Below are 14,376 nucleotides of genomic sequence, written 5' to 3'. Positions count from 1 at the left end.
TAAAAGTCAAGGGAACCAAATCACACTTCTGTTTTTTATTTGTAAGAAACATAATAACAAACTGACCTGTATTGTAAACAAACTGTGTCAGACAGATTTTTTTTCTTAAATCAACAGGATTCATACATGATTACAGTATTTCCTTACTCCTTTTCCAGTAGCATACTTCATTACAGTTAGGCAGTTAAACTCTGAAACATCAATCTACTTTCCTTCTCAACAATGACCAGGCCTTAGTTTCAACCTTGCCACTGCAAAAATATTACTATTACTCTGATTACAGTTAGGAATTAATGGAAGATTAAAAAATTTGTGCACATAAGACATATAAGACAAGTAGGTATAACAAACAGGCTGTGAACACAGAATAAGATAATCAAAACAAAAACTAGACTCTAGAAACTGATTTACCACAAACAAACTGATGAACAGTTCTTAAAACTATTTTTATGTGCCACTTACCCACATCATGACAAAAGCACTTGTATTAAAATTGCACTCTTTGTGTAAAACATTCATTTGGTTCAGAAGACTGCAAATTAATGTTATACGAAAGCCCGAGAACAAGAATGAGACGACCAAGAAAAAAAAATCCAGAAATCAAAACTGTTAAGACTAAAGTAAAAGAACATTTGCATAAATAACAGTATATTCAGTTTGGTGTGTAAGGTACAGAAACCAACTGTGTAGTTAAAGTAAATTTCAAAGATGCTCTGATCACCCTCAGAATCTGGAGTTTCTCTGCCTCTGACTGGTTAACTCATCATCACTGCCTCTGTCTTTGCTGCTTTGACCCTTTTGATTCTCTTCAAGCTGTATATTTGAATTGCAGTCATGTTGTGGACTTGCATAAGAACTTTAAGGCTTTGGGGTCACCTCCTCCACCAGTTAGAGTTAGTCTCCAGTTAGAGACACTGTTACCAGATATTACACCATGTCAAGCACATGAGCCTGTTTGTTGCTATGCATTTCCTTCTGTGACTTGGACATTGACCATTTTATCTGTATTTTCTTTGGACACCACACAAACTCATCTCTACGGTCATATTCCAAATAGGCGAACTTGATGAGTTCCCTGCGTTGTCTTTTATCCAAGACTGCGAACAGAAAGTAGCTGAGGACACTGTCCTTGACCTTTGGGAGTTCTCCATTGACGAGAGTCTCCTCCAAGAAGAAGCGGACCAGGGGGGCTTGGTAGTGAGGGTACCCCAGGGTCCCCAGGCACTTCAGGATGCGGGTGATGCGCAGGTTGTTGTGAGTGTGACTGGTTGATGGCAAACAGTAAAAAAGGCAAAGAAATTATTACTTGGATGGTTTTGTTACTTTGAATGATCAATGTATGCTTTAATATTCTGAGATAGTTCACCTGTTCAGGTTGTTGAATCTGTCTCTCCAGTTCCATGCTCTCTTGACGTCTCCTGTTTCCTCATCACACAATTCGATACCATAAAAGTCCAACATGAGCTTGTACGATGTCAACAGATTTGCCTTTGCAGTTGCATTATTAAGAAATTCCTGAAGAAAAGGTAGATTTTTTTTTATAAGAACATGTGAAGCACTTTCTACTGAAATTATAACTTTTATCAGGTTTTAGTAGTTTACCTCAATTTCTGCCTTTGTCAGCGTCCTGGCATCACAGTTCATTCCTGGTTCTTGCAGTGGGAACAACCTTTGAAAGAAAAAAATAATTATAAGTTGCATAAACAGGAACTGAACATGTTACATCACACCTGATGACAAATGAACTTACCACTGAATATAGGTGTGTACATACTCCAGTGTGTCATATTCTCCATACCATTGAGTGTGGAAATCATTTATGTAGACACCTGATAATAAACAGAAATGCAGTCCAAATGTAAATGTGAATAGATGTAAAGAAAGTAGCACAGATAAAGATGAAGCCTAACTCTTGACTAAATAGTCTCCTGATGCAGATTTACACTGAAAAACAAATCACCAACTACAACTTGGTATAAGCCATGTACATCTACATGGACTTTGTACTGTGTGTTAGTACCGTCAGGTGATGAGGACCTCAGTCCAAGGTAGAAGTTCAAGTTAGGCTTGTCATCCTGCTCAAGAGGTGGGGGCCTGTTCCAGCGTTGTGGTCTGATGTCGAGCTGAAGGGGAAATATAGAAGAGAATATGGGATGTTTGTGTGTCAATGTGTGTGTGTGTGTGTGTGTGTGTGTGTGTGTGTGTGTGAATAACTTACAGGGTAGCCATGCCTGTAGTTCTGCATGTCTCTTGCTGCATCTCTAAATCTGTTAAACTTGTACTGTTACAAAGACAATAAATGGAAATGATGATTATATTATATTCAAGACATTCAGTGACATATGCAGGACAAGCAATCAACATGCAAAAAAGAAAAGAAGAACAGAAACGATTACATTACGAGGTCACTTTAAACTCACCGGAGGTCACGCCCTAATATAATATGATTACAATGCAGGCCTCAGTACGGTTCCATCTCTCACAGATCTGTGCAGTAGGCCTGAACCATACATGTTGATCTATGTTTTACTTACATTTCTGGACTGTGGGCGGCTGGTCCTCTTGAATGGACCCTTCTGACTCTCCTCAGTCTCCCAGGTTGAATCATAGTCACAGTAAAACTCGTCCGTGGTCTCAACTCGAAACTCATCATCGCTTAACTCATTATCCTCATCTTCTTCAAACTCTGACCGCTGGTCGACGACCCTGTTCCCTGTCACATGTGGACCCTCACAGCAAACCCCCTCTACCTCCTTTGGGGAGCTTGTCCCTGGAGGTTTGTTTTCGTCACTTGTTTCAGGCTCACTCTGGCTTCCGTGATCACTTCTCTTGGAGCCTATCGCTGAAAGTGTACGTCCGACTACTGGAGCAGAAACTCTGATCAAACACCGCCATATGAAACACAGTCTGCGCCATAACCAGTCCACTAAAGGATAAAGTCGGTTTACAAACCAAACCATGATCAGTACAACGTGCCACGAGGTAACACAGCAACGATACATTCCTCATCTGCCGTTTATGTCTTTCACTTTCACTTTCCTCTGAATTCACTACAGTTTTTACACAAAACCGAAACTTTGTCGACAATCAACACACACACAAGCAGGTCAACGGCTTCATGTTGCTTGTTTATGATTTGAGTGGAAATAACTGTATGAGGGTTATGGATTATAGACAGACATAAACTCCTCTTATTCCCCTCCGAGATTAATTATGATTTCTTAACACAACGTTTATGTTGGCCAGTGGTTCTCAATCTGGGGTCCAGGGACCCCAAGGGATCCTTTAGGGGATTCCAGGGGGTCCCCAGCAAAAGGGGGAATAATTTATTTTCAATATAATTTCCAATTCTGTAGGCTAATAAAAGATCTAAAAGCAAAATTTCATCAAAAGGGGGTCCGTGTTCTAATTTGTGTCAGTTTAGGAGTCCTTTAAGTGAAAAAGTTTGACAACCACTGGGCTACCTTAAAGAAGTGCATCGCTAACTGTGTGCCGGTTGTGATTTTTCCCGGGAATGTCACCACCGACACCCAGTTTGTAAAGGTAAATGCTAGTTTGGGTCAGGTTAGGGTTACGCACACAATGAAAAACCACAACACTTACAAATCTCATGAGAGTTTCACAAATTGTCCCTCCGGCTGATCCAATCTAGTACCAACCACCCTTCATAATACTCATAACACTACAAATGCAAAGGCTTTTATTAGTGGGCCATAGGCTTAATCACCATTGTGTTACCCCATTCAGTGATCGATAGTGACTTAACAGACAATTATTTAAATGAAAATCTTAGAGATTCTTAGAGATTGACAAAGTTTTATCTCAAAATTAAGTCATGGTTGACCAAGGGAGTGAGAAAAATGAGCAGCCACGACCTCAGCCTCTGTCCTCATGAAACTTACCTTAAAATGTCATTCATTTACACATTAATAATCATTTAATTAAATATATTAATGGGATTATAAGAGGATAATTAATGGATACATTAATGTACTATAATTAAGTATTTTCAATGGATTTTCGGCTGGTTTAGGAGCTTGACCAAATAGCATAAAAGCTATCCCTTAATTTATTTAAACTGTGTGAGGGCCTTTTTCAATTAAGTTAAAAATTCAGGAATGAGGTTTTAACCCCTTAAACCATGCAGACAATCCACTGACATATATATAATACCTTACTATATTATAATCCATTAATTTAGCCATTAATTAACCACACAATTTTCAGTGAGGACTTGGATTTGTAAGCTCATTTTAAGGTACAAATTAATTATTACTATATTACAGTCTATCTGTTTATTTATCATATGTTCCTAATCTGGGGTAGATCTATTTTATACCTGAACACAGAAGAATACCTTAAAATATAATTAATTTGCACCTTAAAGTATTTAAGCTCCCTAACACAAACCAAAATCCCAATCCCTGACTTGATAATTAATGGATTTGTCAAATATTTCAAATTAAGGTGAAAATTAAGGGGACTTTAATATCGACTTAATTTGTTAATTAGACGCTTATGAAATTACTCTTTAAATTTTTTGCAAATTAAAGGAGTACTCCAGCACTTTAGTACTGCAACCCCATTCATTTGAGGTCTCAAAAGTCACCGATTAAACAAAACAAAGATTAAAATTGATGCAGCAGTGGCCCAGACATCCTGACTTTTAATCTGTAGTATGGTCAAGCTTCAATCAATTAAGGACATGTTAAGGGCATTTTAAGGGCTTGTTGTGTTATAGTGTGTCATGTATTGTCAAGTAGTGAACCTCTGTCAGAGAAATCACAACTGAATCTTATGAATATTATTCAAATCAAGACCTTTTATTGTTCAAATAATTTTTTGCACACATGTAAACCTACTGCTTTCATTAATGAAAAGTTCATTAAAGAAAATATGACTTCAGTAAACCTAATTGTGTTTAGTGATGAGTGCCATCCAAGTCTGTATACTCTTGGAGCAACAATTATGAGTTTTCTGTCCTTTTTGTGGGTTAGTGCTTATATTTTTGAAAGGAATCTGTAGATTATGTTAATTTCGATAATAAGATTTTTATTTGGGCAACAGTGTTAAACTTTACTGTCACATCATCCATTCAAATTCCCAAGTTAGATAGAGACTAAACATTCCAAGACTACTGATATCAAAATAATTCATCTGCAGTATTTTTTATTAAAGAAATTGTATATAAATTATTTTCTGATTTACTTCTTTGCTGCCTTTTTGTCAGTTTTATTTTTTATCCTAAAATGTGGGTTCAACAAAACCTGAGGGAGGAAATTACACTGGTGCCAAAAAATAGGCAGATATTTATTTTAAATTTGTGATCTTTACACAGAAAATGACACAATGACTATAATTTCAAAACACAAAGACTGCTGTCAGCTACAATTTACTGTCATTTGAGAAAACAGCGATCCTTTTTAATGAAAAATGCCGTACTTTTTTCTGTAGTCACATTCGTCCTCAGACCAGGTGCCTCAAACAGAAAGAGGCACCGTTCCCTGAAGGTGATGTTGCAGAGGAATTAAAGACCACATCCCTGCCCTTTTGGCTAATAAGGCTCAAAGGACTGTTCACATTAGCTGCAAAGTTCAAGCCTGTTTCCCTCTGATGACTTGTCACCAAAGAGACATTTACCTGCAAGTTCATGTAAAGCATTTGATTTTTATTAACAGGCTTTAAAAAGAGGCAGCATTTTACTTTTATGACAAAAATACACCATGTCTCTGTACTATATAATCATTATAACGACTGTCTTCATATCCATTGCCGTCACCTGCTGTTATCAGTGTAAAGATCATGTTCGCAGTATATTTCCCTGCCTTATTTTCTTTGAAGATGGCACTTGGACAGATGAGTGTCTCGACTCCAGTCAGTGGACATCCTGCTCTTAATGTCTTCCTGTGGAAGATAAAGAGATGCATGAACCATCCTGTAGAACAAAGAGATATGAGATCAGTACATTTGATAATACACCATCATTACTTCATGGATATAGAGTCGTTAAACCGCAGGGAGCTTATTAAATTACTTGTGTGTCTGAGGTATTGCACAGCATACTGTTGAACTGATGTGTCTATTTGTGACTTGTGGTTTAGGTTATTGTTTTCTACACGCAAGGTGGAATTTACATAGCGAATTGATCCTGAATAAAACTGACGTGAGCACTGTGTGCTCTCATTGAGTGGACTCTGGCAAGGCTATTATCTCTCAGGGACTCCTTTCAAAAGGAGATAATTGCTCTTACTGCCAGTGGAGAAAATCAAGACGTGTCTGCATGCTACACTGTTAACATCTGCTCGCCAATAGAATTCATTTATGCTTACTAAAGCAGGATACGGTCCTGTGCTGTCTCTGGAAGATAAAAAGCAGCGTTGAGATAGCCATATGTTCTATATGGAATGGAGGCAATAAATGCGGATTTTAATGACAGATCTCAGGCTCTTTATGGCTCGGTTTAGTGCATGAATAGGCCCCACAAATTGGAATGCCCTCCTGAAATAGATGGGAACTTCAAGCAGGATATGAAACTGAAATAACTTGCAGCACGGAGCTACAGCAGTCTGCCTATTTTCTGGTTACTCTGGTGTGAACCCAATTAGCACGACACTGAGTAAAAACCCAACATATGCCACTGAAAAGCTCAGCGAGGCTCCACAAGCGAGGCCTCCATGAGGCTGCACTGATACATACACACAAATCATCTCTACTGTCTCTCTCACTCAGTCTGTGTTGGACTTAGTTAATGATGAAGGCTCGGTGGATCACTCAGCGACTAAGTGTGCTTGATAAAGGTCAGTGCTGCCACCAGCTAATGCTTCATCGCTCAGAGTAATACTGTAGCCGAGCGTATTGTGAATACTCTGCACATGAACGCTTCACAGGGCAAAATAATCAAAAGAGTAGAGTCTGGAAAGGCCAGCTGTTTCTAATGTGCGTCTGTGTGGTGGCTGCAGACGTCAACACACACAGACACTGACAATTGTGCATCCCAAACCTCTCCAGACACATGATCAGTGATCAGAGAGTCAATCTAAGAAGGTTTGCAGCATAAATACTACAAATAAATACACAAATACTCACAAATTTACAAAATTCCAGAATTGAAATTTAATTTTTATTTGATTCACAACTGTGAAGTGGTACAGTAGTAAAATCTTAGCTCCTATATCCAGTCAGTGAACTTGGGAACTATTTGTTCAGAGTTTTTACGGGTAACTAAGGGTGTTTCACAAGGTTCAATTCTGGGTCCAGTTCTTTTTAAAATTTATATTAATAATATTTTTTCATCTTTAACATGCACATTTATACGCACATGATCTTAAACTTGTATTTCATGCACATAAAACTAAGTTCTCAGATAGCAAAGTTGCTGTGGCCCAGATCCGACCCACACCTGACACTTTCGGCACTTTCATCTGGCCCACATACCGCGTGGAAGGATAGCACTAGGGTGGTCTGCTCCTGTTTCACAGATCTGGGCCACAAGCAAGCCATAATAATGCTGTATGTCAACAAAGAACAAACCAGATAAACCAGAACTGGCTCACATCCAGAATTCACATACCCAAGAGCACAACATCGTTAACCAAAAAAGGCCCACATTTGATTTGGGATATTTGGGCCATATTTGCTATTTTACATACTAGGTGAGCTGTCCTAGCCCCCTTTTTTAAATCTATTTTACATATGGGCCATTTCAGGCTCACATCCATTTTGTCCGGGCCAGAAGAAGGCCAGCGGAGCCGCATCATTACCTGAAGTGGCCCACTTCCTTATGCTATCTGGGTTTATGTTATTCTCCAGAGCGAGAGGTAACAATAGCAAAAACTTTAATATTTTCACCAACAAGGATCTATTATTGAGAGTTACAGAATATAAACACCTTGGTACTTGGATAGATGACAAATTCACATTCAAATTTCATATTGACAATCTTGTCAATAAATTACAACAAAAAATGTTTTTTTTTAAAAATATAGAAACAAACTTTCCCATGCTTTGTAGGAAAAGGATCGTTGAAGCAGTTTTTCTCTCTGTTATGGATTATGGTGATGTGATTTATTGGCATGCCTCTGCCTCTACTCTTAAGCTATTGGATGCTGTTTATCATTCTGCCCTTAGGTTTAGTACTCATGTTTATAGCACTCATCATTGCATCCTGTATGAAAAAGTTGGGTGGTCTTCTCTGGCTGAGAGACGTGATATGCATATGTATTTGTTTATGTACAAGGCCTTTATTGGGAAGCTGCCATCTTACATCACATCTATGCTAGACTGGTCCTCTGGACCACATCACACTCGGTCTAATGACTGCACGTCCCTTGAGTTTGTACAGAGCTTGGAAGATCTGCTTTTTGCTTTTAAGCTCCGACCATCTGGAACGCTTTACAAAGCACCTAAAAATGAATACTTTAGTAACGCTGGGTCAATTTAAATCTATGATCACAAATCACTCAACTTAACTCAACTGTTTGTGCCCGTTTTAACTGATTTGTTTTAGTATCTTGTATCTGTTATTTTTTATTTTTTTTAGTAATTTAAAACTGTTACTCAGCATTATTGTAAATGAGGGCCTGATTTCTTTGAGTTTACATAAAGGCTATGTTATATATTTCTTTTTATCTATCTATCTATCTATCTATCTATCTATCTATCTATCTATCTATCTATCTATCTATCTATCTATCTATCTATCTATCTACATACAGTCTGCAGTGATCATTGCCTTCATCAAATAATTATATTACAATATTTTAGGAGTTCAACAAATGTTTGCTGTTTACATGTTTCACTAGCAATGCTGTTCATCCAGCATTGATGGCAATAAAGTTTAAAATAATCTCCTTAAGCTTCTCTTTCTATCACTGGAAAATGCAGAATATATGAAAATGCAAATATGGTTCATTTTTAAAGTTTAACAGCTGGACGGGATACTTCACTCATAAGTCCTTTCTCAGTGTATTTACACTGGAGGTGCAGTTTCTACATCACACCTGTTGCACATTGAATCATGATTAGCTTCTGAACTAGTTGTGACGTCACAAAATCATGCAACTCTTATTTAAAGAGAAAGATAAATTTCATCAGATTCTAGTATCAAACTCTGCACATACATCATCCTGCACAGTGAAGCTCCAACATCCAGGTGATGCGTAGTAATCAGCTAAATACATTTTGAGTGGAGGGCGGCTTTAATGATTAAAGTGAGTGCACGTGTGACCAAGTGCACCTGACACTTAAATACACTTTTAAAGTACAGTAAATGAGGCCATGCGAGCACCTTTAATGAGGCTAGACTAATATCCTGTGGAAAGCCAAGGTGCTGGCAGCTGCTGAGATCAGGTAACTTGCAGACACGCGGGGTTGGTGATATTTCACCTGTTGACACGCAGCATACAGCAGGCTACAGTTTCAACCTATTTAAGTTTATGTTGTAATCCTAGCAGACCAAAGGGGCCTCAACATGTCAACCCACTGAGGATGAATGGAGGATGCTCCCGTGTCCTCTGTGCGTCTGTCCCTCTGAACAGCAGCACCCTCCCTCCCTCCCTGCGCCCCGCGCGCACTCCGGAGTTGAGGATGAAGACGCAGAACATCAGGACCCTCTCACTCATCCTCTCCATGGTTTTCTACCTGCTCATAGGAGCCGCCGTCTTCGGCGCACTAGAGTCGGACAGTGAGAGTTCAAGGAAAAGGGCGCTGGAGCAGAAGCTGAACGAGCTGAAGATAAAGTACGGCTTCGCTGAGGATGACTACCGGGAGATTGAGAGAGTGGTCCTTCAGTCGGAGCCGCACCGCGCAGGCAGACAGTGGAAGTTCGCCGGCTCGTTTTATTTTGCCATCACTGTTATCACCACGATTGGCAAGTAGATAATTTGCACAAAGGTGCTTGTTACCTAAAAACACAGGGAAAGCTGCTGTGTGTGTTCAGTTTAAAAGGGGAGTCACAGGGCTCCAAGCTAAGGAGAGGAACAGGTAAAACTGTAAAGCCACACAAAGCTGAGGCGCAGTGTGACGCATTGTGAAGCAGGATGGGGACTGAAGTTGGTGATTGTCATTTAATGATATAGGCTACCACTGAATAGCAACAATAAACAGCTGATGACTGGCACTGTTACTTAAAGAGATACTCCACTACAAATCTATGTTTTCATTGTGAAACATCAACATCTGCAAGGTTGTAATGCAAAAAGTTAGTAATTTGTTTCATAACGAAGGCTGATTCATAGAAGTTACACAGAATTCCCACAGTGACCGGTGTTCACTCTGGGTAAATGTGATCTAATCCAGAAACATCTAACTTCTCATGTAGTGCAATCCACTTATCTGCTCTCCATTCATACCTATATATGTGATACTTGTTTCAATCACTTTTCACTGCTCACATTTTAATCCTCATACACAACCCTCTCACACTTGTGAGCAGGCGCATATGACAGTATCGTTGCAATAGAAGTTTCCAGTGAGAACATGTCAGTGTCATGCATCAGTCATGCATCAACTGATAGACTTTGAGTGGAGTATCTCATGAAATGTTTATATTTAGATTTTCTACTATACACATAACTTTGTTATGTGTTGTTAATGTATGTGAGTCAGACTCAGCATGGCCTACCACAACATTACCGACCACAAGCAAGAAGAGTGTGAAAGAATCAGGAGGAGCACTTAATGATTGCAATATCAACAGAATTTCATGTTTTCAAGCCAATTTTAATCAGAACCTTCATTGTTCTTTTTAACTGTTGGATAATACAATATAGCCTGCAATATTACCTGTAGGTTACGACCCACTGACCTAACCATTTTCTTTAACTCTCTATCAACCAATTTATGGCCATTAGAGAGCAGAAAAACATGAAAACCATCTTAACTGCAAACAACCACCACAATATCTTCAACTCATAAACTTTTATTGCTAATGGGTTAGCCCAAAGTCATCTGCTTTCACATCCAGCAGACACAGAGCAACATCAGCACTAATGTGGAGTCCAGTATTCACTCTCCTTTTAACTGTGGTTTGGTCTTTGGTCAACTGTTGAGAGAAGTATCTGGGTCTTTAGCTGCTAGTTGCTAACAAGCTGCAGAGGCATGTCGGCTGCATGGTGCTGGGCAGGTAGCATACAGCAGGCTTAACAAAGCTTTTTCTGGCAACAGCTATCTTTGGGGGTTGATGACAACAGCTCTGAGTCAACCATACAGAAAATGTGCAGCTGTAAAACCAAAAAAAATGGCTAAAAGAGGATAAAAAGCTGCAGAGTTTCATGTTTGGTGATTTTTCCATTGACGTATGATTCAGTGCTGATATCAAAAATATTGATTAATGCAAGTTTAACTACATAAACAGCAAAATTAGACAGAAAATGATCTGGTTGCATTGTTTATGTTATGGTTTTAGAAGTAATTTAAACTCAGAGCAATAAACTCAACAGTTGATGAGTGAGTAGTGTAGCCTTGCAGTGTGTACAGCAGTGATATATCTTGATGACCGAGAATCTGCAAAGACATAAAATAATATTACTTTACATTATGTGACCTGATTCTGTAGGTTATGGCCACGCTGCTCCACGCACTGATGCTGGCAAGGCCTTCTGTATGTTTTACGCTGTCATGGGCATTCCTCTGACACTGGTCATGTTCCAGAGCCTGGGCGAGAGGATCAACACTTTTGTCCATTACCTCCTGCGCAGAGCCAAGCAGGGCCTGGGTTTACAGAAGACAGAGGTGTCCATGGGGAACATGGTCCTGGTGGGTCTACTGTCCTGCATGAGCACGCTGTGTATCGGAGCTGCAGCCTTCTCCCACTTTGAGGGCTGGACCTTCTTCAACGCCTACTACTTCTGCTTCATCACGCTCACCACCATTGGCTTTGGGGATTTTGTGGCCCTGCAGAAGAAAGATGCTCTCCAGAAGCGAACCCCATATGTGGCCTTCACCTTCATGTACATCCTGGTCGGGCTGACAGTCATTGGAGCTTTTCTTAACCTGGTGGTCCTAAGGTTCCTCACTGTCAGCACCGAGGAGCCTGATGGAAGGCCTGAAGTGCAGGGAGAGGAGCAGGATACGCAGCCTAAGGACACGCAGGGGGTCAGGGAGGCAGAAACTTCTGATGTGGAATATAAAGACGGAGAAGACGGACACAGCAGCCGGTGCAACCTAAGCCTACCCATGGAAGGGGGCACCAGCCGTATAAACCTCCTCCCCTCTCCTGTAGAGGAGCGCAGACTTGTTATATCTGAACAGGAAGAGCACTCTAAGCTCCCTGAAGCCAGCAGGTTCAGAGCCTTGCTCTTCTGCATGTGCTGTGACCCGGACGTTTACGACAGCCCCTCTCTGTCTCACTGTGAGCCTGAAGGCGGCCATAGCAACCCAGTCTTTTACAACTCCATCTCCTACAGGATAGACCAGGCCTCATGCAGCTCCTGCACCATGTCGTCACAGACTTCCCCCAGCAGCGCAGCTCTCTGCCTGGGCAAGAATAATCTTCACACCAGGAGGATGTCATTCTAACTCTCTGAACTTTTGACCTATAAGTCTAGGTGGGCTTTGTTTTGGACTTTTTGTACACACCACAGAAGAGATAAAGCCCTCTAAATTTCTGCGTGGTGGAACAAATTGCCCTGTGCTTTCCCAGTCATGAATGTAGCATTGCTTGTGATCAGATAAAATGTAGCATATCATAAAAAATCATATATAGTTTATAATGTTATTTTTCTACATTACAAGTGAATACTAAAATGAAGATATGTAAAAAAAAATTAAAGTATGTGAAATCCCACCTTTATTGTCCCAATGCATATTGTATAAAAGCTAAAGGAAACATGTGATCAACAAACTGTCACTGCAAGACATGTGACTGAGAGATGTGATTTTTTTAAAATGATTTTTATCTGCGTGAATATTTAAGGTGTCAGACTTTCTGCAGCATTGTCACCTGTGACCCTCAGTTATTTCCAGTCAGTAGTCATCGGTGTCTTCTAATAGGAACGTACACTTCGTCGCTCTGGCTGGTTCCCTAGGTAACGCTTCCATCCCCGGCGCTTAGTGCAGTGGAAAACTGCAGAGGAACACATACAGTACAGTGAGCAGTGATTGTCTGAAGTCAGCATCCAGTCAAAACTCATTTCCAGACCGTGTCCTCTGTGATGAACGAGTGCGTCAGTAAAGAATTAAATATGAGCAGAGGCGCTTAAATAGTGGCGATTAGAAATTTCTCAAAATCAGTGTTTAATTGCCTGCCTTCTTATGTGTGTGTGTTAGTTTTTTATATTAAACACAAAAGAAGGAAGTGCCTTCATTCCTGCTTGCTGAATATTTAAATGTTTGTTTGTTTAATGTAGAAAATAAGGTATTTACTAAAAATCTTTTCTTTTTTTCTCAGATTCCACTGTGTAATTTTGTTTAATCTACAGGCCAAATGAGTGCATAAAAAGGAGAAGCATAATGAATCTTTGAAATGGCTGCCAAGCAATCTTTATAGGCTTATATGTATATATATTTTTCTACTTTTTCTACTTTTGCACAGCAGGAAGAGACAACGTGAGAGCAGCTGTTCTCAAATTCTTGACCTGAGTTACAGCAATCCTGCTGGCTTAATCATGTCAGAGACAATTTACACCTGAGATGTGACGTTAGCTGTACTCATAACTGACCGCAGGATAGGAGCCATATTCATGCATGGTAAACACCTGCCCTGCTGGACACCACAGAGAAATGCCACTGAAGCTCCAGGAGTGCTGCTCTGAAGCCAACTTTGATGCAGAAGAAGTCACCTTCCCGAGATGACTTAATTTAAATTTGCAATTTTTATCTCCTGTTAATATTTCAGTAATCTGTAACTGACTTGTACTTTGACCTCTCTTTGAAGGGTCAACTTGAGTTTTGCATTACTTTATATTATTAACGGAGCCTCTAATGGGAACTTGCAGTGACTTGCATTTAATTTCTTCTTGTTCCCATTTCTAACACTGGGGAGCAGCATTGATCCATGTTAAGACTAAAACTGACTTCTGTGCAGTCTGCAACTCAGGGAACCATGTCTGCTGACATCTTTGCATGGTAAAGTTTTATTTTTATTCTTATTTTTTTGCCTCTCTTAAGAATGACACTAGCGTAATACAACTATTCTCTGTATATGTTAGACTTTTTACAGCGCAGGAGACAACACTGTTTTCGCTTTTTCAATATTTAACTCGTTTGCCATCAGAGTTTTATATGATATTAAAGCATGACAGTAGAAATTTGTTTTACTCTGACACCCTGAATGATGACACAGATTACTTCTGTGGGAATAGAGGGATTTGATAAGTGAGCACAAGCTTTTCAGTCAAGCGCACAGACATGTATCAGATTTAGAAAGATATTATTGAA

General features: G+C 39.7%; 2 protein-coding genes and 1 long non-coding RNA gene across 4 annotated transcripts; 1 reads left to right on the top strand and 2 right to left on the bottom strand.

Moving 5' to 3' along the window:
- Positions 1–20: 20 nt before the first annotated feature.
- Positions 21–3,092, bottom strand: LOC137181980 (opioid growth factor receptor-like). Its single transcript, XM_067588175.1, has 7 exons — positions 2,535–3,092; positions 2,219–2,281; positions 2,021–2,123; positions 1,751–1,829; positions 1,603–1,669; positions 1,367–1,515; positions 21–1,264 (listed from the first exon to the last, which is right to left on the bottom strand). Exons 1-7 carry the CDS (start codon positions 3,000–3,002, stop codon positions 928–930), a joined length of 1,266 nt encoding a protein of 421 aa, XP_067444276.1. The 5' UTR covers positions 3,003–3,092; the 3' UTR covers positions 21–927.
- A 2,188-nt stretch (positions 3,093–5,280) lies between these two features.
- On the bottom strand, positions 5,281–9,566 carry LOC137181975 (uncharacterized). The gene is made up of 2 exons (XR_010928216.1): positions 9,482–9,566; positions 5,281–5,904 (listed from the first exon to the last, which is right to left on the bottom strand). It is a non-coding gene; the product is annotated as an uncharacterized lncRNA (long non-coding RNA).
- Positions 9,160–13,201, top strand: LOC137182291 (potassium channel subfamily K member 15-like). Of its 2 annotated transcripts, XM_067588613.1 has the most exons (3): positions 9,160–9,348; positions 9,450–9,868; positions 11,555–13,201. In XM_067588613.1, exons 2-3 carry the CDS (start codon positions 9,487–9,489, stop codon positions 12,514–12,516), a joined length of 1,344 nt encoding a protein of 447 aa, XP_067444714.1. In that variant the 5' UTR covers positions 9,160–9,348; positions 9,450–9,486; the 3' UTR covers positions 12,517–13,201. The 2 variants fall into 2 exon arrangements, with proteins under 2 accessions (XP_067444714.1, XP_067444713.1); XM_067588612.1 differs by having other exon boundaries at positions 9,160–9,868.
- Positions 13,202–14,376: the final 1,175 nt, after the last annotated feature.

This window comes from Thunnus thynnus, chromosome 4, assembly GCF_963924715.1.
Source record: "Thunnus thynnus chromosome 4, fThuThy2.1, whole genome shotgun sequence".
Lineage (NCBI taxonomy): Eukaryota > Metazoa > Chordata > Actinopteri > Scombriformes > Scombridae > Thunnus > Thunnus thynnus.
Note: the sequence above shows the minus strand (reverse complement) of the source record. Positions and strands in the feature narration are given on the sequence as shown.

What these genes read in the sequence shown, in the direction of transcription:
- LOC137181980 (XM_067588175.1), bottom strand. Translation starts at nt 3,002, where the DNA reads ATGTATCGTTGCTGTGTTACCTCGTGGCACGTTGTACTGATCATGGTT. An exon ending in GTACACACCTATATTCAGTG is followed by an intron (nt 1,670 to 1,750) that starts GTAAGTTCATTT and finishes TTTCTTTCAAAG; the next exon opens with GTTGTTCCCACTGCAAGAAC. An exon ending in TGACAAAGGCAGAAATTGAG is followed by an intron (nt 1,516 to 1,602) that starts GTAAACTACTAA and finishes CCTTTTCTTCAG; the next exon opens with GAATTTCTTAATAATGCAAC.
- LOC137182291 (XM_067588613.1), top strand. Translation starts at nt 9,487, where the DNA reads ATGAATGGAGGATGCTCCCGTGTCCTCTGTGCGTCTGTCCCTCTGAAC. An exon ending in CACTGTTATCACCACGATTG is followed by an intron (nt 9,869 to 11,554) that starts GCAAGTAGATAA and finishes CTGATTCTGTAG; the next exon opens with GTTATGGCCACGCTGCTCCA.